The sequence below is a fragment of the Pseudonaja textilis genome, chromosome 7, assembly GCF_049901715.1.
Source record: "Pseudonaja textilis isolate UNSWEBS1 chromosome 7, rPseTex1.2, whole genome shotgun sequence".
Taxonomy (NCBI): domain Eukaryota; kingdom Metazoa; phylum Chordata; class Lepidosauria; order Squamata; family Elapidae; genus Pseudonaja; species Pseudonaja textilis.
The window spans coordinates 27,348,842-27,375,581 of NC_141996.1; the positions used below are offsets into that span (position 1 = coordinate 27,348,842).

The 26,740-nt window shown below is 36.4% G+C and overlaps 1 protein-coding gene across 2 annotated transcripts in view; it reads left to right on the forward strand.

Moving 5' to 3' along the window:
- The window catches only part of LSAMP (limbic system associated membrane protein), a 507,719-nt gene that overhangs the window by 258,981 nt on the left and 221,998 nt on the right, over positions 1–26,740 (forward strand). For both annotated transcript variants that reach the window (XM_087937274.1, XM_087937275.1), the window contains exon 2: positions 7,096–7,328. In XM_087937274.1, coding sequence (XP_087793400.1) covers positions 7,096–7,328 — 233 coding nt within the window. The remainder of the gene's footprint in view (positions 1–7,095; positions 7,329–26,740) is intronic.

Here is a 26,740-nt window from a genome sequence, read left to right on the forward strand (position 1 = left end):
GAATTCTCATGTTTGTCTTTACTATGTACAGATTTAGTTTTGTATAAGCAACTATTAATTGATATGGGAATTGATGTAACAGATTCTATTGTTGTTTATGAAGATAACCAATCAGCAATACAGATGGTTTCAAATATTGCTTTTAAAACAAGAACGAAACACAGATTTAAGATATTTAAATGTGAGACAATGTGTGCAAAGTAAAATGATTAAGCTGGAATACTGTATGTCAGAAAACAATGTAGCAGAACATTTTACAAAGGCCCAAGGCTCTATAAAGCATAAGGCGTACTGTGAAGATTATGGACTTAGAATGTAAGTTTGTATATATTGTCTTACCCAAAAGGGGAGAATGTTAGGAATATAAGTCACCTAACAGATATTTGGGTTGGAAATATATAAACCAGGATAGATATTTTAATACTGTATCTTTAAGAAAATGCAAAACTGTAATTGGGTGTGGTTTCTCAAACGGCTATAAGATGGAACCAGAAACCTGGGTTGTTTAGTTCCTATTCTGGTGTTTCTGGAGTCTTAGTCTCAGAAGAGAGTCTCAGTGAGTTTCTGTTTCTTCTGTTCGAGAGTTCTGTTCGATGGTTGCTATATATTGGTTGTCTTGACTACAGCTACATTGGCACTTAATATTCTGTTAATACTGAATTCATACTTGTTATTCTCTGTCTGAGAATCTTTACATAAATCATTATTAGTTTAGATTAATAATGTCCAGTGTTACATACAAAACAGTGGTGGGATTCAATTTTTTTTTTACTACCGATTCTGTGGGCGTGGCTTGGTGGGCATAGCAGGGAAAGGATACTGTAAAATCTCCAGTCAGAGGTGGGATTTGCCGGTTCTCCAAACTACTCAAAATTTCCGCTACTGATTCTCCAGAACTGGTCAGAACCTGCTAAATACCACCTCTGAAAGAAAGTTTATTGTTGACATTTCATGTCAGGCAATTGGTTTTTCTACTATTTGGTTAATAAAATTCTATTTTACTTACTGCACAATCTACCCAAAATGTATGATGTACAGTATCATGCATGAGTCCAAAAACATTTTTTAAAAAATATCCTTGAAAATATACTCCTTTTTTGTTTATCTTCATTTGCAATCGTAAGAAAGTTGGCTTTTTTATGGAATATATATATTGCCTGAGGATACAAAATATTGGAATATCTAAAGTTGCTGTTTGAATAATAGGGAAGGGAATGGAGATAAGAGATAAGGAAGCAATGGAAAAGAGTAGGATTCTCCCCATTCTCTTACTCTCTTTATGGAAGTCCTTTTTTTCTTACATCACAAGGAAGGAAAGAAGAAATGCTTTGGATTGGAAATCTGACCTTATCCAAAACGAGTTTAAAATGAAGCAGACAGCTGCACGTAAAGCTACCTTGAGAACCACAAGTTATTTATTTCTGATATTATTCCTAGTACTCTTCAATCATTCATCAAAACAGATATTTACATTTAATCCGAAACAGAAAAAATGCACTACCAAAGGAATGTTGAAAGGTAAACTTTAAAATAGTTATACACTTTAAATTATACACTTTAAAATAGCTCACTACAGTTGGAATGACTGGTTAGGGAATCTGATCTGTGTTTTTGCTTATTCTTCAGTACACAAATTCTACCACTTAACTGACAACATTTTGTACTTTGAACTGGAGTAAAACTAAATGATTGCACAGTTGTTCAGATAAGAAAATATTTTCAAATAGATGGACATACTTCAACTGTTGTTGAAATAAAGAATTGTGCTCTCTTAAGTAGGATACAAGGCTCCCTTATAATCTTTCAAACATACCGTCCAGAAATGACCACAGTGGATAACATAATGAAGGAAATGCCAGCTTCTTTGCAAAAAACCCCAGCAGATTAAAGTTTGGACATGGTTTAAAAAAGCAGATCTTTGATCTCAGCAGATAGCTCATACCTACATTCAGTCTATGGGACACTGTAAATGTCTGACTTTTCTCACAAGAAACCATTTGCTGCCAAATAATTTTCTTATCTTTAGGCTCTAGTCTTTATTCTTTCTCTTTCAAAATTCACTGGTGTCAACAGAGATGACTAAAGGTGGAGAGTCAACAGCCTTGGGATTAGACATATCCAGGGGTGGGGTTCTACCAGTTCGCACCTTTTCTCTAAAACCGGTTGTTAACATTCTAAGCAGTTTGGAGAAACGGTTGTTAGAAGAAATTACTGGCCTAATCCTGTAAGGAATGCAGGCAGGAAACATTCTGGTGTTTCTTACAGAAACTGCCTCTCCATTAACTCCATTCAAAGTTACAATGGCACTGAAAAAAGTGACTTATGACAATTTTTCAAACTTACGACTGTTGCAGCATCCCCATAGTCATGAGAGGCCATGCGAGGAGATGCATGCCTCAATGTGAGTGATATTGAGTTGACCACACCCAGCCAATAACATGACCACCAAACCACTTTCACCCAATCACATGACCAACTAAGCCACGCCCACAGAACTGGTTATTAAAAAATTTGCATCCCACCCCTGGACATATCATTTAGTTATACAGGATGAGAAAAGCAGAACAAATGAGATGTTGCTTCTTATTCTGTTGTTAGAAATATTGGAAGCTATTTTTTATCAATTATTTATCAAGCAAGGTCAGGACTCGAATATCACAAAATGTATTTGCTATCACCAGGGATCATGATGGCTGCTATTTAATGCTTTTAAAAGCATAAACTAGACTTCCACAGCATGATACTTTCAGAAATGTTGGGGCTGCATCTGCTAGCTAGGAGTTTAGGGACAATTCTATCAGAAGGTCACCACAGTGGGTCATCTCATAGTGGGTCATGACTGATGAATGATAAGGCAATTGAGAATATTTTAAATGGCTCTAACATCTCTACCTTTAGAGACAATATATTTACAAAACAAAAAAAAAAGATGTTGTTAAAAACATTATATACTTACAGCCTTTCTGTGAATGGCTGGATGGTAATTTGGAAAAAAATATGATTGAGTAGATAGACATTGATCTGATCACACACAACTCTTCATAAATTTCTTATTTTCTGTTTACTGGGAGCAATGAATATTTATAGTCCAAGACTGTCCAAACTTTTACGTTTAAAGTCTCTACTATCACTGATCATTTCTATTATTCCTATTAAAGAAACAGTAGGCTAAGAGATTTTAATTTATATTAAATTTAATTGTATTTAGTCTCTATTTCATAACTGAAGCCCCCAGATCACCTTTTTAAAGTAGCTCTAGAAGAATTTTGGGTCTGATTCCATGTCAAATTACCCCATAAAGGACATATCACAATTGCTTAAAGTAGTAGAGTTAGAGTTTTATTTGAAAAGCCAGGCACAGAACAGAGGGTCAGCAATTTCTGCAAAATCAGAACACTGAGAGTAGCAAAATTTATAGTAATGATGGGATTTGGATTGTGAGGCATGAAGGTGTGTTAACAGAATTGTTTTTTCCCTGTGAAGTCTAGTGAGGAGAAGAGAGATGTCTCACACTGCAGGTTGTGTATTGATCTTTTCTAGGTGTGAAATATTTTCTAGGTGTGGAATTTTATGAGGGTCAAGCATTGGGATCTGGCACTGGGGAGCAATATTGTGATTAGGGATTTTCTTATTTTGATTTTGTTTCTTGATTGATTTGCTGGTAGTTGGCTTCTTGGGGAAATGTGCTTTGCCGAGTTCAGTTTTAAAAGTTCTTATAATTTTCTGTCAGGGGAGGCTTTTGCCTCTGGAATAGATGGGAAGAGAAGTGATTCAAGGGGTGTATGGGTATTTTCTTTCCACAGTAGGCACAGGACTGTTAGTTGTGGAAAGCTAGAAAAAGTAGCAAAAATAGGTTGAAAAATTGTCAAATAAAAATAATCAGACACAATTATGGGATATTGTAGGAAATAGTAAAATACAATTGCCAGAGGGACTAGTGAGGAATCATGTAACTTGGGATTTTTTTACAGCAATTAATATAATAATTACCAGCCTTCAGCGAACTTCTGGAACCGTATCTTACAATGTAATAAATCTCCAAGGTACCTGAGGGTAACACTGGACAGATCACTAACCTTCTGACAACACCTGGAAAAAACAGCTGCAAAATTGAAAAACAGCAACTATTAACTGAACAGTCTGGCTAGAACTTCCCAGGACACTAATATTAACACCCTATGAACAGCAGCCTTGTATTTGGTTTATGCCACAGCTAAATATTGTACCAACGTGTGGCTTAACAGTGCCCACACCAAATAGATGTCTAATTCTGCCAGTCAATGTATATCATCTCTGGCACACTGTATCACACTCCTGTGTTACCAGTACTTAGCAATATCACACCACCATTGATTAGAAAACCAAAAGCTCTCATTTGGCTATGGTCAAGGACACTGAATAACAAGGCAGTCTCTACACACCAGGACAATGTATAGCCCATCACAAGATTGAAATCCCATAGGTCGGCATAGGAAAGAGCTATTCATGTAACATTTACCCAGTTTAACTCCAAGAACGCTTGGAAAAAGTAATGATCCAAGGTACCTTTTTGTGGCGTGGCCATTATTGATCCCTTTACCAAATTATCTGGTTTTGACCGGCCTTGAAATTGAACAGAATTAGATGTGATACACTAGTAGAAGTGTGTCTTCCCTATATCAATGGGATGGAAATATTCCTCTTGTTGCAGATATGCAAAGTATTAAACATATTGTGCGAGATTTCCCTCTGGTTTCCTAGAAGACCTCCACGAAGCAAAGCCAGAAGTGATTGTCTTGATAGTTGAATTAGAAATCCAGTTATGAGCCACTGCCTTACCCCATAGAAGTTTTATATATAAATATGTGGGCTGTGTATGTTTACTTCTATTGTGTCATGTTGTCATCAATCGCTAAATAACAACAACAATAACAACATTTTAAGAAGATAATTGGTTGATCCCTAGGATCTGGGCAGCAATCAGTATCAACCATCAGCTCCAATGAATGATGTTTGTGATACATTAACACAATGTTTAAATGTTCAGTTAACTGTGTTTCATGTTTAATGAATAAAAGAGATAATAATATATTGTTTTCCAACTTCGTAAGAACTGAAGGACTTTATTTTGTCTGTAAAAAACTGCTTAGCTATGAGCTTATGCTGTGTCATTAGTGACATAATTTGATCACTATCTTCTATGATTATGTTTTTGTACTACTTCATTTTCAAAGCATCAGGTTCTTCTCAAATTGACTCTTGCCTTCATAATATGTATCATTTCAAGTTATATAATCTAATAACATTAATGTGATTCCTGTTGCCTCAAATATACTGTATGTTCTCTGTATCTAAGTTGATTAGCAAAGAATGAAAGATTCATAAAAATATGACAGAGTTGGTAGAATTTATTTCTTCAGTTCAGCAATTTTTCCAAATGATATGTATATCACTTCTAGATTTGGGTAGTGATAATTTCATATTTGTTCAAACCAAACTAAGCCCACTATCACTTCAGTCAAGCCCAGCATTATTCATAGGCCATTTGGGACATCACATGCTTTGCCCATATTGCCTGGAGTGTTTTCATACAAGTGCAGTGCAGTGCTAAGATCCTTGCTTTTCATATTTTGTAGTGTTGATCGTTCGTCTTCTGGGAAGCATGCTGATTATTTCTGTGCACTGCCTATACACAGCTGGCGCTAAATTAAAGTTAGAAAGTTAAAGAAGCTGCCACAATGACAGTGTATTAATGGATAAGGCAGAAAACTGTAATTATCATTATTCCATGTTATTTTATTTTCCAGTGTCTGCTTCACAACAAATAATTAAAATGTATACAGAAAAATAGAAGCAACTTGGAAATACATTATTTTGCTAGGAGATAGAATGCCAAATGTCTCCACATCCTCTAGCAGCTCATTTGGGCTGGAACATCCATTAGGCTTGCCAATTTTCTAATTAATGAACAATAGAAAACTGCAATATGTATCAAAATACATCATTTAATTTTGGTGAAGCCACGTTACTCCAGATTCCTTATTAGTTGGTTTTATCCATGAGATATAGCTGGATCTCCCAAATTTATAAGAGCTTTCGTATAAAAGGATTAAATAAGTTATGGTGCTTGCAAGTTTTTTTATTCATCTTTCTGCCTATAAATATCCTCTTAGTATTGACATTAACATGGCATAGTTAAGTGGTAAATTGTACTGTATTTTTGCATAACTGTCCCAGAGTTCCTTGCAGCCTGGATAGAGAATGAAGTTTGTTTGTTTTTTTTAAAAAAGCATAAAATCCTCTTCCCAAATAAATAAGTGTTAGAGGAGAAGTCATTCACAGATTATGGAAAACAGATTTTTCAGATTACTATATTACAGAAAATTTACAAATTATGAATTTAATTCATTATGAAAAGTAAATATAAATCAGTAAACCTAAATTAAATAACTGTCCATAATTAACAATACAACTATAGGAGCCCTTGTGATAGCAAATTGATAGAACAATTCAGTTGGATTAATATAAGGCCTTGGTCTTCCTCAAAATTAAAAGTAATTTCCTTTTCAAGCATGTCTCTCAAAGTTTCTTTAGCAAGATTTATTAAGAAAGAGAGATATTACAAGACTAGCAACTGAAGTACTTCTCAATAAATAACCAGTACATCACCAACATATAATTGCAGGGGAGGGTCTTCCTCATTTTTTAAAAAAAGTTTCTAAGAAACCATAAACTGTCAGGTCTCTACAGTGATAACAAAGGACTTGGCAGTAACTACTTATAAAAGCATTTTTAAAAATTCTTATTAGTTTAGCAACTGATCATCACAAACAATTTCCTAGATTCCTAGATTAATGTCCTTCATTTTGCACATACCATAACATTTATCCTAATTCTATGGCTAGATAAATCGATGGCAATAATTGAAATTTTACTGATTATGGATGATTGGAAAGAGATACAAAGCAATCTCAAAAATTCAAATGTCTTCTAGATATGTTTTATTATAATACATGCATTATTGATGTGATGGGACTATAATTTTCCATGCTTGTTTTACATTCCAAATGCAAGGACTTTTTACACATCAATATTTCATTTTGTCATCTCATACAGGTGTTTTATAGAAGACAAAAGCTCCAAGGTGGCCTGGTTAAATCGTTCTGGTATTATTTTTGCTGGTCAGGACAAATGGTCACTGGACCCTCGAGTAGAGCTCCAGCAGCTTTCTCTTCTGGAATACAGCCTTCGGATCCAGAAAGTGGATATCTATGATGAAGGATCATACACATGCTCAGTCCAAACGCTGCACCATCCCAAGACTTCTCAAGTTTATTTGATTGTTCAAGGTAAGAACTCATGTTTGGAAATGGTAGCAGAATGTTGGAAAACTACTAGCTATTGTAATGAAGAATCCCATTGTGAGATTTATTTTTAGTGTCTTGGAGAGATGTCTCAGAAATGTATAATAAAGACCTAATTTTCATCCCTTTTTTCCTGCTAAGGAAATCCAAATTGAGAAAGAATGGCTGGTTCCATTTCCAATGTCTCCTTCAGTCTTCTTATGGGGCAGTACATAAGCAAACCAGGGTACTTTTCACCTTGTTTTTCTGTGTAACTAGACAATCTAATTTTGGAGAAAAAGACATCTGATATGAAAAGCCACTGAAAATTAAAGTTTGAACTCTGCACAATTATCTTCCCAAAATAAGCCTTTATGAGAAGTTGGATCATCACAGAATTGAAAAATTCATATTTTTTTTATTATGAATACTAACAATAATGTTGCCTCCAATATATGAAGAAAGTTGCTGTTTAATATATGTTGCAACGGAAATGAATGAAGAGAGTTAATGCATACATATTTCCCTATGGTTTTCCAGAAATATTTAGTTGGCAATACGTTTGTGACAATAATGCAAGTAATTTTCTTACACTGTAATACTGTGATTGGTGTGACCGGCCGAAATGATGGTAATTTCTAGCTAATAACTGAAATAAAATATTATGAAACATAATCAAAATCACATAAGCCCATGACTTCATTACTTCATGTATTTTGCTTTTAAACTTTCAAGCACATTTTTTAGCTTTTCATAAAGGCATATAGGTTACATTAAGCTAAACAATGGTTTGTTTCTCACTTAGCACATTTTGATAAATGGAGCCATCATCTTTTGTAAATGATGGTTTATGGCTTAAGACGCATCTTTTTCAGCAACTGTGTCTTTATTTGACATGCCATTTAGATCTGAATTCATTAAATTCCTATTTCTTTGGTTTTGTCTGGCAGATTAAGTCACCGTAAACAAAGTGATGTCATATAAATTTAGAGTTTAATCTGCATAGAGAAGTAATTGGGTTTGTGTGCCAAAAACCTATGGGTTCAGTTCCTGATATTGTCAGTCAGAAGTTTTAAGCCACTTATGTAATTTTTAACATTAAAAAACCCAAACATTCTGCTTGAGTTTCCAAAGATCCATTTCCAGACAGAATAGGTACCCCTAAATTATTTAAGCAGTTAATCTGTCCTGGTCTAAAATAGCTTTGGGTCTTTGAGGTTTAGAGAGTGAAAACAGATTCTACAGTTCTGTGGATATTTACCAAGTTCTTCTGTTCAGACTAGAATTTACTTTTGCATAAACATAGAATTGGTTTTTAATCTCCTGGTCTTTCTCTGAAGCAATACAGACAAATGATATCTTGATCAAATTTCTGTCCTTAATTTGTATCTTCTACGATAACCAATGGTAAGATAACATTAATCTGCAGGACAAATAATTCAAAATGGACAGGATATTCTCTTATGTCTGCTAAGATGTGAATGATTGCTGATTTCACACTATATTTCACACTCTACATCATGTAAAATGCTGACAGAGTAGGTGTAGATTTATCACAAAGAATATAGATGTCAGGGTAGTCACATGACTACATCTCTACAAATGACATCCATATCATTTTTAAGTTAATTGAAAAGTTGAGAATTTATTAACTATTTAGGATTCATGTTACTCCTTTTCTTCTTATAATGCTTTTTTTCTTTTTTAATTAAAATATTCCCAGTTTAGATTCTGAGACTTCACTTTTCAGTGACTTTGACAAGACAGTTGGTGAGAATTTTAGATTGCTTCAAAACATTTTTCAAATATTTAATAAATGCCTGCTGTACAGTTGTACACTTGAACAAATAAGCAGTATAGTTTTTGTGGACAGACAAATAGGGTAATTAATAAAGATTTTCTAAAATTATCCATTAAAATAATTTGGAATTAATGTCTGCAAGGCAGGCGTCTCTTTAATAGTACTACAACTTGAAAAAGCCCAATGGACAACATCTTCTTTTGGGATTTCTCTTAACCATGGAAAGCCAGAGAGCTTGGAGATCAGTGGAGACATGATTGAACAATGAAAGATATTATATTTACACTCACAGTTTTTTTAAATGTATTCAAAATCATAGTTCTTCTGAAACAATGTTAAGCGCAAATTAAGTTTTATCAAGCATAAAACAAGTATGGCATACAAAGGTCCCTGAATATGTACAAGCATACAGTGTTGGGGTTCAAATTTTTTTACTACCGGTTCTGTGATTGTGGTTTGATGGGCATGGTGTGGCTTGGTGGGCATGGCTTGGTGGGCATGGAAGGGAAAGGATACTGTAAAATTTCCATTCCCACCCCACTCCAGGGGAAGGTTACTGCATTCTCTCCCCACCCAACTAACCTGCTTTCCAGCTCCATTCTTCTGTGCAGGGCAACAAAAGAAGACCCAGCCGATCAGCTGGGACTTGGGAGGCAGAGAATAGATGGGGAGGGGCCAGTTAGAGGTGGTATTTGCCGGTTCTCTGAACTACTCAAAATTTCTGCTACGGGTTTTCCAGAAGTGCTCAGAACCTGCTGAATACTACCTCTGCAAGCGTATTAGTAGACATTTGTAACTGTTTTTAGCTCTTGGGAATTTAGATAAATACCATCACCTTGGTCTTAAACAGAAATGAATTGGAAACTAATAAAGATCACATAAAACAGGCATTATATAATCATCATCCAAGTGCAGTCACTCTCTTGCTGCCAAATTTTGCACAAACTGGCATGTAGAGAGTGACTTCAATGACAGTCTTGCCATAATTTGGATAAAATGTTCACAGGGAATAGATACAGCAAAGTTGCTTTGTGGAACCACCCAGAGAAACCTTGCAGCAAGAGGAGTAGCAAACAAGTGTAATAAATAAATAAGAGGCCCATTTTCTCAGAATTGTTGCCATTCCCACCTTCCAAACAATGATCCAGATCTATGCTGCTGAAATCTTACCGCTTTCCACAGGTATCCACTTCCTTGTCCCACTTGTAAAAATTCACCCTCAAAACACAAAGTAATCCAAACTTGAGTAATATTTCTTCCAGGAATACCAGGAAAGTCTTATATGGGCTATTACTTTAGAACATGATTTCTTCCGATTCAGATAAATTGCCACTTCTTGTGAGCTTTAGCTCCTTCAGAAACAACTTGAATGCTACTCGCCTGAACTGATGGAAAATATAATAATAGAATTTCTGAGTTATTAAAACTATATCCATTTCTTGGTCCTTATCCAGTCCAATATCTATTATTCAGTTTGTTTTATCTTCAGTTCCGTGAATTCTCCAGCCAACCATAGTGGATGGAAAATTCTGGAAGTTGAAATCCACATCTAATAAAGTTGCTAAGGTTGAGAAACACTGTCTTATTTATATTCAACTTTTGTTTTAAAATGGTTTTTATCCCATTTATGAAAAAAACTTCTAATTTGAGAAATTCTTAGAAAAAAAAATAACCAGATGAAATTTTTACATATCCTTATACATAAAATTAAAAAGATTAAACTGGGGAAGAACTTCTTAAGACACAGAGCCTACTGGGGCAGAGGAAAGAAAGAGCAACTCCAATTCAGCAATTAAAATATAGTTGAATAGCTAGAATAAAATGTTAGATTTCTTTGCTGGGATTGACACATTTATTCATTTTGGCTCCATTTTTATGTCCTCTGTAAAAGGTTCAGGATATTTTTACAATTTATTTCAATACATAATTGAAATTTAGTGGAATTTGCAATTTTTTAAAAAGGAAAATAAATGTTCACTCATATGAGATATAAAATTCCAAATGAATGAAATATATGCAATTATCAAGGACTGGACAACACTGGTATAGATGCTATGCAATAGTTAATACTATGCAAATCCATAATTAAGCATTTAGATCAGGAGTCCTGAACCCCCCCGGGGCTGCAGCTCAGTTCCAGACCATGCCCCATTCAGTACCAAGCCACACGAGCAGTGTGCAAGTGTGCGCATGCAGCTCCATTTGTGCACACGGCAGGCACTCGCACAGATGCACAAGGCTCCATTTGTGTGAGTGGTAGGCACTCTTTTGTGAGAGTGGTAGGCACTCTTTTTGGAAGCATTTCTCCCCCCATCGGTTCACAAAGCTGAAAATGTTGGGGATCACTGATTTAGACAACACTTCAGAAGATGAACTTTAAAACTTTAAATCTTGTCTTGGACATCTTTATTACAATGTGGACTGTTAAGAGAATGCTATCCTTGATTTATAATTTGCAGCAGAAGTTCCTGATAGCCATACTAACATGTGATAGCTGTCATTAACATGCAATAAACAAATGAATGTTAGCTCTTAGTCAAACTGAAAATCTATGTAATTTCCTGCATTCTTATTGACTTCATTGAATCTCCATTCCTCTGCTTTGCCAGAATTATTCACAATGCTGTTAAAAGGAAATAGTAATTGGCACTATAAGATATGCTAAGAGTGAAGTGCCATTAAAAAGGAGACGAATTTAAAACAAGATTTTTTTTCAAGCAGGCTTTCAGTTATACCTCAGCTGCAGTAGCTCTGGCCTATAGAAGCTTTTCACGATCAAAGTACCCTTTGAACACATATGAATAATGCCTTTTGTGAAGGCCTTACTAATTGGAGAGATAAAATTACCATCTGCAGAGAAGATGATAGATTTTTTTTCCTTCTGTGCTAACCAGCCATTTAATTATGAAGACCTCATGCCCTTGACTTCCTGCCTATCCAGCAGGATACTTCAGGACTGCAAAAAGGAAAGTCACAGAAGCAGCTATGTTCCATAGGAAATATGCCAAAACCATGTGCTGTAGTTCCACTATTAGAGGCAGCCACACATATATATCAGCAAATTACATATTCTGCCTGATTATAGGTAGTGCTCAACATACAAGCATTTGTTTAATGCCCAATCAAAGTCATAAAGGCATTGGAAAAAAGTGACTTACTATCAGTCCTTACACTTGCAACCCTCATAGCACACCCCCCATGGTCATGTGATCAAAATTCATGCACTTGGCAACTAGCATATATTTACGAGAGTTGCAGCATCCTGGGGTCATGTGATCATCATTTGCGACTTTCCCATCCAGCTTTTCATCAACAAAGTCAATGGAGGAAGACAGATTCACTCAATGGCCATGTGATTCATTTATCAACTTCAGTGATTGGCAAAAACAGGTCATAAAATTATAAATAGAAATAGAACAACAGAGTTGGAAGGGACCTTGGAGGTATTCTAGTCCAACCCACTGCTTAGGCAGGAAAACCTACACTACTTCAGACAAATGGTTATCCAATCTCTTCTTTAAAATGTCCAGTGTTGGAGCATTTACAACTTCTGGAGGCAAGTTGTTCCACTGATTAACTGTTCTAACTGTCAGGAAATTTCTCCTTAGTTCTAAGTTGCTCCTCTCCTTGATTAGTTTCAACCCATAGCTTCTTATCCTGCCGTCAGGTGTTTTGGAGAACAGTTTGACTGCCTCACCAAGCACCTTGTGTAGCAATGGAAATTCTGGTCTTAGTTGTAGTTGTAACTCTGTATCAGAATACCATTCTAGCCGTAAATCTAAAATTTGTTATCCGCATGACTACATCAGTTGGAATGATCATGTGACAAATTCTTGAAACTTCAACATTAAAATTGCATCCTACGAAGATTGAACTGTTTTTAAGCACAGTAGGTGACTTTTAACTTTCCATCCTCCCAACACACCTTTTCCATCTATATTCATGAATATTTCTATAGGTTGCTGTGGTTTCTATGGGTGCTCTTCAACCATTCATTCCATTTAGCTGAGAACATTTTTTGCCTTTCTAAAACTGAAAATAAGGTTTGTAACAAATGCAATCTCATTTTCTGCTTGCGGTATCTTTTCAGGAAGACAGCTGTGTTATCCACCAACCAGACCGTTCTAATATACTCCAGTGCGTTTTTCACATGAGTATTTATCATCCAAATGGTTGGGCAACTTTTGGTGGCTAGAATTCATATTAACCTTGGCAGGAGGAATGATGAGAGGAACTGTTTGTTGCTTTAGATTGAGTGATGATTCAAGAACAGCGTGTTTTGTTTTTCTTGACAGAATTTGGGAGGTTAGCGTTTTTTATTTTTCTTTTAAATTGTATTACAATTATTTGAAGACTTGCTGTTATCTCAGATAATGCCTTCATGAATTTCTTGCCTTAAATGTTTGGGAGGTATATGGCTGATTTTGGCAACTCTGATTAAAGAGAGCTTCAGAACAGGAGGGAAAAGCTTCAAAGCTATATTTCTTGTTATTTCAGCAAGCCCCAAAATTATCTTCTTCCTCAGTATTATATTTTTATTTTTTATTTCTTAGGATGTTTCTATCTCAATTTTTGTCTGGCCCTTCAGTGGAAGCCTCTTCTTTAATTTTATCCTAATAATAATAAACTTGCAAAGGATGGTCAAGAATGTAGATACTGGCCTGAATTTAGCCATTTGCTTTATAAATATATGTAGACTTGGAGCTATATCTTTAATTTCCAATCCCATAGGTTAATCACTTCACCCTCCTGGATCCTGATTCTATTTCATTCAACTATTTAACCACCAAATGAGAGCTGTTATGACTTTATATCTCTGTCTTTATCTGCAACCAACTCCACGTACGTATTGGCAATTCTAGATTCCATCTTTCATAAATAGCTCACCAAACCTTAGGGTACAACACATTTCTTAGACTTTACAGAGTGATGTAGTTTTTTTTTTTTTTTTCAACCTGGGAGAGAGAGAGAAAGAGGAAAAAAGAGAAAGGTTTACATAGAAGGTTCAGAAAGAGTCCCTTCTAATTTATTTATTTATTTATTTATTTATTTTCTTAGAATTTATCAAACAAAAATGAGAACAAGAATAGAAGAATAAAAATACAATGACAGGGACGATAGACACGTTAATGCACTTAGGCACACCCTTTCTATTAACCACTTAAGTATGATGTAAGGTCCACTGAAATCAACCAATTCTATAATTCTGTGAGACAACGTGGGATTGTCTTTCTGTTAAATATGCAATGATGCCTCATAAATATGCATGTATGTTGCGTGTAAAGTGCAGTCTGATGTCAGACTCCACTCATTGGTCCAGCCACTGGCAGGAATAATGAAGCCCAGTCAGTAGCTGAAGTGTTGGACAGCGCCAGCTATAAAAGCTGGTGGCGGCTGTGGCTTTGCTGCTTTTTTCCTGCACCTTTAAATAAATAACCCTAACCCATTCCATTCGAGCCAATAAAGGAATCTTCTTACATGGGAAGATTCAAATTGAACCTAGAGGTGAATGGACTGCAGACAGCATCTGCTGCAAAGAAGAAGGTTTTCTTTCTAACCTACTGTGATTCAGAGCTGTACAAACTAGCAGAAGCCCTCATTGCAGATGAACTCAAGAATATCTTCTGGGACGACCTGCAGTGAGCATTGAAGAGATATTTTACCCTACTTGGTGAACCGGCATGATTTCTACATCCAAAGCCAATGAAAAGGTGAGAGCATCAACAAATTCATGGCCATCCTACGGAGACTTTCAAAAAACTGCAAGTGGGGTAATGCAGAAGACATGATCAGGGACTGGATGGTCCTAGGTCTCAGGGACTTAACCCTACAAAAGAGACTGCTTGCAAGAGAGGAATTCTCCTTCAAAGAAGCATTGGAAGAAGCCAGAGCCACAGAAACTTCCAACAGCTCCGCAGCCCAGATCAAGGGGAACAGCAAGGTGCACACCACCCAAGCTGAAAGGATATCGCCTCAAGGCCCATCCAGCTCAGAAAGCAGTGAGGAAGATGAAGAAGATGTGCACCAGGTGAGATCCAGCAAGTCCAGGCCCACCAAAGGAACCAAGCCATGCAGAGGGAATCATCCCCAGTCTACCTGCAGCTTTAAGGAGACCATTTGCTGGCGATATGAGAGGAAAGGCCACATTGCAGAAGTCTGCAGAGCCAGCTAGCCGACAGACAAACTGAACAGAAGGGCCTATTCCCCTGCCAGGCACCACAACCAATACAAAGGCAAGAAGCACCCTAGCGCAAAATTCAAAAAACAAGATGGTACCCGGGAAGAAAAAAAACCACTGCACCATCATGGGCTATGCACAAACACAAGTCAGGCATACAGATGCCTTTGAGACCAACAAAATCTTCACCAAGGTGAGAATCGATGAGACCCTATGTCAGATGGAGGTTGATTCAGGGTCCTACATCTCCATGACCTCCTGGACTGCTCTCTGAAAGATTAACCCTCACATCACCCAGAACCAGCTACAGCCACAAAGGATGATCCGAAAAGACTACCAAGGCTGCAGAATACCAGTGTTAGGAAGGAAGATCTGCATCATAGCATATGAGGACTTTAAATGACAGCGACCTCTGACTATTGTGGACTGAGACTTCCCCAGCCTACTCGTCAGGGAATGGTTCACTCCATTATAATTCAGCCTCGCTGGCATCCATGCAACAGTGATGGCCCAAATGAGCAGCGGAAGCTACCTGGATGCCCTGGAGAGGGAATTTCAATACATCTTCAGCAGCAAACTGGGCAAGTACAAGGGGACCCCCATAACTTTTAACTTAGACCCCAATATAGTCCCTGTCCGACTGAAGAACATTCACACCAGGAAACCAGGTTTGTGCTCGTGACTACATGGGAGGCGTAACCTGGGTCCCAGCAAAAATAATAGAAAGCACCAGACCCAGATCATACCGACTAGAGATAGAAGGGGGGAAATATGGAACTGGCACATAGAGCAGCTATAGGGCCACATAACACAACCCCCACACAAAGCCAAACAACAGAAAACAGCCCTGGCAATAATTAAACTCAGGGAACCAGAAACACTACTAAGGCCTCTATTCACCAACTCAACCTCAAGCAGACTAGCGGGAAATTTAGCTTCGGGTGGAGAAGTCCAGCATAGTACTTCTGGGGCCTCCAGCTCAACAGAGTCTGCCATGCTTCTGGGTACCTTCGAGGCACTTCCAATGGCGGAGTCTGGAGCAGCGGTAGACCCGTCCACCCAGACCACTGCCTCAGGAACAACTGAATTGTGCAGGCCCAGTCTAACCCATCAAAGCCCCGCCTACCTGCGTGGCTATGTTTGCCAAACAGTTTGTGATTGGTTGGCCTAAGCTAAGAGGGAAGGGGTGTTAAATATGGCTGTGGCTTTGCCACTTTTTTCCTGCCTAAGCTAAGAGAGAAGGGGTGTTAAATATGGCTGCGGCTTTGCCACTTTTTTCCTGCACCTTTAAATAGTTTTCGGCAACTCCTCTGGCCCTGTATATTTTTTGTGCCCACATAACAGTATTCCCACATTTATTCTTGTTTGACTCAGTCTGAAGAATACACATATATAAAAAACAAAATACACAAGAGGTTAGATAGTTGGTGTTTTTTTCTGTGCTTTGCTATACACTATACAATTTTTATATTTCTTTTCATTTATAATGTTTGTGAGACTATTGTAACTTCTTCCATATTGCAGAGATAAATAAAAAATTAAAGACAGAAAGACCAGCTTTGACAGTAAAATATTGATTGTCTCTTCTTTCCTTCTCACTCATCTTCAGTTCTTCAGTACCTTTGGGTAGTATCTTTGGGTGCTTTATGCTTTACATGTGAATACATTTCTGTCTGTCCTGAAAAGTTTACTGTGCTGCTAGCTAATCATTGACTACTTTTAAAATATTTCGTAACTGAATAAAAGCATGAATTGTTTACTAACATAAGTATAATTTTTTAAAAATCTAGTTGGATACAAATAAAAAAAGAAATATAAGAATTTGGACCCAAGCATTGACCAGGAAAGAATTGTTTAGAAAGGAATGTCCTATATCAAAATAAAAAAAAGTCCTATACAACTCTATAACTTTTGTACAATTGCCATATGAGAACAATCTTGCAGGCAGGTAGAAATGAAGGCCAGGCTGACTTGAAATATTTGAATTACTTCAGGCCTGGGACTTCAATATCACTTTAAAAATCCCCACCATTATATTTCAATATCTCCTTCTTTCCTTTTCTCAGCTTGTCAAAGGACAATCCAGAATAAAAATGAATGGATTTGAAGGATAATTCAGTAGTATTAATGAGATAAAAATAAATACTCAAAACTCTAGAACATGGTTACTTTTGCTGAACTGATTGGAAATTCTAGAATATACATTTTTAATTTGATTTAGATGTAACCAGATTAGAGAAATTGTGAAGACTTTGATGGTCCCTATGTTATTTGCTTTCAGATTAACCAGACTGACTTACTCCCTGTTTCTATAGGAGTTTGTCATGCCAGTGTGAGTGGGGTTGCCCTTTTCTCCTTGCCAGTTCCTTGGTTAGGGTTTTTCTGCTTCATTGTTTGCTTAGGGTGAATCCTTACTTATATGGACATTGGCTGCTTGTTTATTGCTCTTTTTCTTTTCTTCTTAACTTTTTTATTCTCTTTGGAATATTGTGTAAATAAGGTTTATTTCTGTATATCTATTGATGGATGGAATGCATTCCCTAGTATTTTTGGATTTGGCTTGGTCTAGGATGCTCATGGTTTCCCAATTGATATTACATGCAAACTAGCAGTCCAAAAACATGATCCACAGTATATGGACTGACTAAACTATAGTTTCAACCAAGAAACTGTAAACATCCTAGAAATAAACCTTAATAAACTATTAAGGATAAAACCTTACCCTCACCACAACTAGCAGGAAAAACTACTGTATCAGTGGGATTCAAAAATTTTTACTACAGGTTCTGTGGGTGTGGCTTGGTGGGCGTGGCAGGGGAAGGATACTGTAAAATCTCCAGTCAGAGATGGTATTTGCTGGTTCTCCGGACTACTCAAAATTTCCACTACCAGTTCTCCAGAACTGGTCAGAACCTTCTGAATACCACCTCTGTACTATATATAAACAGGGACTCACATCAGAGGTGATATTCAGCAGGTTCTGACCAGTTCTGGAGAACTGGTAGCAGAAATTTTGAATAGTTTGGAGAATTAGCAAATACCACCTCTGACTGGAGATTTTACAGTATCCTTCCCCTGCCACGCCCACCAAGCCACGCCCACAGAACTGGTAGTAAAAAAAATTGAATCCCACTACTGACTCACATTCAAACTCATTGATGATGTTACCTTGTTGGATAAGGGAGTATCAGTAAGCAAACAACTAATCACATACAGCATAAGGATTCCATAGTTCAATCCTATGCTACAGATTTCTTGTTTTAGAGATTAGAGAAAGCAGCCATAATATTGAAATAATATTGAAATCTAGGAAATTATTTTTTTAAAAAAAATATGAATTATGAGGTTCCAGGACTTAATCATTCTATTGCTGATTGATTTCTGGACAATTTATGGTGAATGACTAAATAACACAATAGGTTGTGTCCCCAACTGATTCCAAATATGAAATATCTCTTGAGAATCTCACCTCCTTACTTCAATCTCATGCAGTCTTCTCACTTGAACAAATATATATCCATTTACACTTCTGTAAGTGAGAGAAAGTAATATTTGTAGGCTTTTAGTGTCAAAGCCATCATCTCTAATCAAAGCTTGAACAGCATTGCTTTAATACAGCTTTCCTCAAGCTGATGCTTTCTGAATGTGTTAAGCTCTTATCTTTTTAACCAAGTATTACAATATCTATAGTACAACTCAGCTGGAAAGCACCTGGTTAAGGAAAACTACTATAATGTTCACTTGTTTTCAAGCCAATTTCCAATGTGATTCTTATGAAATGTCAAAATATGATTTACATTCATTTTTTTAAGATATCAGCTATTCATTGTCACATTAAATTCAGGAATAGAGTGCTGTACTTCTACACTAAAGGTCACCAAACCAACTCACAAGGAATTATAAGTTCTGCCTAGCTCTATTTTGCTGATCTTTCAGAAAATATTGATTCTTAATCATATAAGGACTGATTTGGAACATAAGAAAACACTAAGCTGGTTCACACATGTATTCACAATATTTGGTAGCTTCACTCCATTATAAATGAGACTCCGTAGATCAAATTGACCTGTGTCATCTCTAAGCACAGTTTCTTCTAGTTGAGTCAGTTCATATGTTCAAATGACAATAATCACAGCAGTCATATAGTCAGCTGTATAAATGTAGGCTCATGGTTGATTTATCAAAGCACTCATGCAGAAGAAATGGTTTTGATGAGCTTTATGATGATGTTCTATTTAAAATTGACAGAATTTGCAAGCAAGTTGTGCTGTTTGTGATTGGAGACTGAATGCCAACATTGGAAATATTAAAGGGGACAGTGTAGTACAACTATATGGCTTAGCAAAGTAAATGAATCAGGAAGCCAACATACTTTTTTGCTATCCCAATTATTCATAGTAACAACTGTCTTCAAATAACTGGAACTATGTTTAAATACATGAATATCACCAGATGGAATATATGGAGATGATATTATTGATAAAGGATGATGGATCAGTTTAATTATAGCATCAAAGACAGAGCTAGGTTCTGTGAAACATATCATGATCTGCTTGTGTGAAAATTCCAAGAGAAGAGAAGGCGAAGAAAGTCCACCAATTTCCACAATATAATCTTGAACATATAACCATCATTTTCAAGAAGAACATCAGGAATCATTTTGAAGTCCTGAATTTAAATGATAGAAAACCAGAGAAATTATGGAATAAATTTAAATAAGTCATTAATGATGAATTCCAAAAATTAAAAAAACAGAACAAATAAAACTAGATATATGAACAAACTGGAATTGAAAGATCAGAGATAGAAAGAGTACTGTAATACTGAAATATTGTACAATAGAAATGTCAACATCCCAAAAAACCTTAAGACATATTCCCCACTTAAACTTACAAAAAATACCTCCAGTATTAGAAAATAATGTTGGAATTAGCACTCAATTATTAACAGGCCAGAAGGCAACAGGAACTGATGAAATACCCATTGAAATACTGTAAGCCAGGGGTGTCAAATTGATGTTGTCATGGCGGTGTCATGTGACATCAGAACTTTTTTCACCTTTACTAAACTGGGCATGGGCGTTTCCAGTGTGTGACGCATCCAGCCCACGGGCCACAAGTTTTGATAGCCCTGCTGTAAGCAACAGAAGAAGAGTCATTAGTTAAGGTGATAATCAACCAGTATCACAAAGCTGGAGAATGACACAATCGCCAACATATTAGGAGAGATAAATCTACCTTGATCCAGAGGGAGGGAGAGAGGAAAGAGAGATTTTATAGAATATGAAAACTATTGTATAATATCTTTAATTTTATAGCTAGCAAACTTAATCTTAGGGTCATGCAACACAGATTAGAACCCTACATGGAAAAAGAAATACTAGAAGTTCAAAATAGCTTTAGAAAAGACCAAGGAACACAAAACATATCCTATTCACACTGGATAATTGAAAAAGCCAAAGAATATAAAAAGAAATCAGTATGTGCTCCATCAGTTTAAAAAGACCTTCATTTGTAGCAATCACGTAAAGTTATGGACTGTGCTTATAATAAGCATCTCCTTTTTCTCATAAGCAACCTATATACAATTCAGAAATCACCAACATGGTCAAACAGACTGACTCTGGCAGTGGAAAAAAAGTGGGACTAATCTGTATACCTCTCTCTTATTTATTAATTAAGATAAATTGAATTCAAAAAAGATGAACATAGTTTTAAAACTGGAGGAATAAACATCAATAAAGTATGCTATGCTGATGATACTATTCTGATAGCTGAAAATGCAAATGAATTACAAGTTCAAATAACAATAGTCAAGAACTACAGGAACAGGACTAAAATTAATTCAAGGAAGACTAAACTAATGATAACAGCTGGAATAATCATCTTCCAAATTGACAGTGATGATATTGAATTGGTGGATAGCATTTGCCTTTTGAAATCAATCATCAGTAGTAAAAGACCAATCAGTTAAGAAATATGCCACAGGCTAGACTTGGTAGAACAGCATGAAGACCTTGGAAAAGACATTCAGTTGCCTTGATGTGTCTACATCAACAAAGATCAGAATCACACAAGCAGGATTGTTCCCTGTGGCACTGTATGCAAGCCAGATTTGGACTTTGAAGAAGCCCAGATACAAAGAGTATTGACACTTTTGAACTTTGGTGCTCAATCAATCATGTGTCATTTCACAAATGAGCAGGAATCTTACATTTTCCTCTGAAATTGATCATAACCAGTTTTTTCAAGCGCATCTTGGATGTTGGAAAATTAAGCTTTATGGCAATCAGGTGGTGTTCATAGTTCTGTGTGTCTATATGTTATAAATAAGATGGTTAAAACATAGGGACCCGACACTTTTTAATGCTTTGGTTGAGCCATCTGTGGCAGTTATGGGCACAAAAACTAGTTCTGATTCCGCAAGGGCCTTTACTTATGCCTGTGATTATTTTGTAATAATGCGCAGTTAAATTCCATGAACGTCAGTAAAATAATGATATCAGGGAACACAAATATGGAGTGGGGAGAAGCAATTAATCTCCATTGCCTAATATTGGAGCTATTTGTCCTGGCTAGTTAAAGGGGAGTAGAATATAGAATAGTTTGCCAATTTTATCTGGTACAGCTTGCATTGATTTTGCTACAATCTACAAAAAGTTCCTCTTTTCCAGTAACCTTTCCAATGTTGATATTTCTGTTCATATTCTTTTTTCTTAACAGTAATCATGCTCATTTCTGTCAATGCTATTAGAAAATCCACAATCACAGATCAATGATTATTACTACCTTCACACAATACCCATGATTATGTGAATGAGCCATAATTTTACTTCCCAATTACAAACCAAAAGATCATAAAAACTATTCTGTCTTGATCAAGAACAAATAATCAGCTAAAAGGTCATTGCTAGTAATGTGAGGCAGAAACAGAACATAAGCTTTTAGATAGATTGGAAGAAAAGTCAACTGTGTAAGGTTGCCTAAACACTACATATACATTCTGAATGTCTAGGATAAAAATAAATAAACTTAAACTTAATAAATAAATACACTTAAAAATAAATTTTAAAAATGTCTATATACTTTAAATGCTGGCTTTTACAACTTCCCTGGTATTTGATAATATTACAAGGAAATGATGAGAATTGGAACATAATTTCTGTACTTTATTTAATTAAACTATGTAAAAGCATATTGCACAAAATTTGTATTTTGCTCCCACATTTTGCCAGCACAATAGAAGAATGTCCTTGAAGATGTAAAAGGACCGTGGGCCGCACAAATAGCAATAGTACTTAGACTTATATACCACCATATAGTGCTTTACAGCTCTCTCTGAGGGATTTATAATGTGAATATACTGCTCCCAACAATCTGAGTCCTCATTTTATCAACCTCAGAAAGATGGAAGGCTGAGTCAACCTTCAGCCCATCATGGGCAAATTCCAGACTGTGGGCAGATTTAGCCTGCATTGTAACCTCTGTGTCCAGGTCTCCTCCTGAGGGGTCAACAACCCCTGGATTAGTTTGATGCAGCTGTTTCTTTGATTCTTAGTACCAGGATTTCCCAGCATTTTTCATAGATGTGGCCTAGGTTGGAATAACAAGTAGCTGTTCATCATCTCTAGCTTTCTTTTATGAACAGGTGCCTGCCTTTAAAAACAATCATCCCAGGATATTGAGGGAGAGAAAACAAGGAAACAAATATAAATCAGATCTTAGTCAGCTACTCAATGAGATGTGAAATAGGTTCCAGGACAGATCATACCATACAACCAACTTGTTAGCTATGAAAATATATAGAGGGATATTGTGCTTGGGTAACTGAGCTATTATGCCTTTCTATCTAGTGAAATTATAGGAGGTTTTTTTTTTTCATATTTAACAGAAATTAAATGTTTCAGAACTATCTTAATAACAAATTTATCCTGCTAATACAAATTTCTCTCAATGCCTATGAATAGATGCATTCTTTGTTTCAGTTCTTCACGATTGAAAACTAGCTGAAATTTGTCCAGAACTTTTATTACAATACCTCCTTTTTGCTATATAATAAGAAATTGTCCTTAGTTTCTATAGACATTTTTCACAATCACTATTCTTCCTATTTACATTAAACTGATTTCTTCTCTTCTGAAGCACACAGCAACCTTTTCCTCTTGCAAGAAAGTCTATGGGAACAAGGCAGCAGAAATATAATCTTCATTTTTCCAGATGAAATAAGACCAAAGTCGCCTACAAGGATCACTGAAAATGTTAATCTGTAGCATTACTTCTACACATATTTCCATGTGAATGTACACAGGGCTATTCAGAATTATAGAATTAGACATGTAAGGACCTTAGAAGTCTTCATCTTGTTCAGGGAAGATATATTCAGAGGATCCTAGAAAAATAACTATTTGACCTGTGTTTGAAAACTTGCAGTGAAAGAGTACCTATAATTCAGGAGACAAGATGTTCTACTGCTTAACAGCTCCCATGGTTATAAAATTCCTCCTTCAAGTATTGGAAGACTGGTGTCATCCTCTTATCTCTCTTCTTTAGGCTAAATATATCCAGTACTTTTAATAATCATTCTTTTACAGGATTTGGCCCTCACACTCTTTTCAGTTTTGCAGGTGTATACTATAAGTTACAATTGTATGAATAAATCAAGTGTCTTCTGACAGAAACTTGTATCTTTTGCCACTAGTGTACATCATTTCTTTCCTTGTTATTGTCTGTTATGTGACCAGCTTTGTAGCCAATGTTACCCTTAGTAGCTGTCATCCTGGACCTTGTCTGTTGCTGATGGATTGCTTTTCTGTTACCTGCTGCATGACATTTCTTATCTTTTTTTGGCTTGATATCCAGACTTGGTCTAATTGCTTCCTTTGTTTTTATCTTCCCCTGTACATCTTTAATTTTTCTTGGGTTCAAATTCCATTCACCTATTTCTCCCAATATTTTATTTCTTGTAATAGAACCATGGTTTCATGAAACAAGGTTACATAATGAGCAAACTCAGCGACAAGGTACTGACAAAGCAATTATTAATTGGGATCCCTCTTTTCCTTCCATTCGTAGTGTTGGAAGATCTTTCTAACACAGACCTTCAACGACTAGAACTATATGCACAAGTTGCTAAAGAAAGATGTGGCATATAACTTCCTGAGTTGGATGTTTGAGATAGGCCAATGAGGAAATAGACACTAATTAGAATTCTATAATTCATTTGTATGCAAAATAAAATTAATTTGGAGTAATATTTATTATTCTCATCATTATTACAATAATAAATGTATTAAATTTGTATCTCATCCTATTCCCAACAATTCTGGGTGGTTCAACAATAATTATAATACAATTGTGATTTTTTTACTCACTTCTTCTTGGTCAAGATTGAGCTCGTGTTTTCTTAATCACTCTGACATTTCTTCCTCTTATTCCTGTACATTCTCCCCAGACATAGAGCTTTCTCTTCAATCCAGAAACATTTATTTCTTCAGTCCAGTATGAAGGTGTATCTGTGCAAGCAGTGCTCTCCTGTAGGACTTATGTGTAAATGCTGCATCTTGTGAATCTTTCTCCCTCTTTCATATGACAAGAAACCTCCAGAACTTTAGTTTACTTTGCCACCTGAAGTATTCACTCAGTTATAGAAAAATATCATAGGTTACTATTACTCGTCATTGTTATGTTCTGAGAACCCTAGGAGTTCTCACTCAGGTCCATTCACTTTGCGGGGGCGTTCTTCCCCTTCACTCATTGGTTGGTTCTCCCCAGCAGCCAGCTATAAAAGCAGGCTGCGGGGTCCAACCAGTTGCTGATCACTGCGAGCCAGTTCCCGGCTTGGCAAGCACGGTCAGCCCTTTATTGTTATAATAAAGTATTGTTGCACTCATGCTCTGGTTCAGCCTCTCTTTTCCCAAACTTAACAGTCATTTTATTGCTTTGAGATTAGCTTTACATGTAATATTTTCCCATAAACAATCAACTGCTTATTATTAATAAATTGCTTCAGCGTGATGATGCAGTGGTTGGAATGCAATATTGCAGGCTAATTCTACGACTGCCAACAGTTTGATTCTCACTGGCTCATTCTGCCAAAGTCAGTACAATGAGGAACCAGGTCGTTAAGGGCAATATACTGACTCTGTAGAGGACCGAGAGAGGCTGTAAAGCACTATGAAGTGATATATAAGACTAAGTGCTATTGGTATTCCTATTGAGTATTAATGTTAATATTTTTAGGTTCTAGAATGCATAAGCCCTTTTCATTATATATAGTGCAAATTCCAAACAGAACAGTGTCAGGATCAGTTCATAACATTCTTCTGACCACATAATGGTGATCAGGAGAGCCTCAAATGTAAATGATAAGATATACAGTGATTCTCCTCCAATGCATTATATGAAACAAGAGAATGGGATCAAACTGTGTGTCTTTAATGGCTCTGACATCAGTAACATTAAACTTTCCACTAAAGATGGTTCTTTTCATTACTTATAAAGTTGACATAAAAATGAATCCACAATTTATAACACTACACTTGCCTTAAAAGAGTCAAATATTGATATCATGTAATGTACAACCCCCAAATATAATTTAGTGGCCTCTAGTATTTGTTGATTTGTCTAGTTCTTGCTGCAGACTCACAAAAAACATCTCTAAGATCTCTTGATTGATTAAGATCCCTTTCCAGCCATATATTAGAAAAGACATTCACAAGCAAATACCTCAGCAAGACAAACAGAGAAGTAAAGATAGCTAGTGATAAGAAATGTGGAGGCTCAAATCTCATTTTGCTACAAGGGAATTTACTGTTTCTGTTTTCTATGTTTGAAATGAGAACAGCAGTACTGACCTTTCTGTCTTAAAGTGAGATTAGCTCATTTATTCTCAACATTTCTAGAATGAATGGGCTAATCTCACTGTAAGACACTCACAATTATTGAGATGAATTGCACAGAAGTACCCTGTAGTATCGTACAAAGGTGTGCTTATTCAGACCCTAAATTAGGTGCAACTTGAAATGTAGGTTTTCTTCAGGCTACTTCAAATAAGGAGCCTCACCATAATATCTAATGGGTGCATCAGCAGACCAAATTCCATAATGCATTTTGACTTTAAAGTATGAAGATCAGTGGTCGCCTAGATCAGTGGTTGCCAACCAGTGGGCCGGGGACCACTGGTGGTCCGCGAGAACATTTTGGTGGTCTGCAGAGAAATGTCATTCCCAAAGCAATTTATCCAGGCTGCGCAGAAATACAAGGCTGTGCCGCTCAAATGGCTTGCGGGAACACAGGGCTTGCGTCACTTGCATTGTGCACAACACAAGGTAGTGAGGGGAGGGGGAAAGGTCAGAGCGGGGAGAACTTACCCCACTCAACCCAGGTGCCTGGCCAGGCTGCTTCTTTCCACTTCTTTCTTCTTCTGCTTTTGGCTGCACGC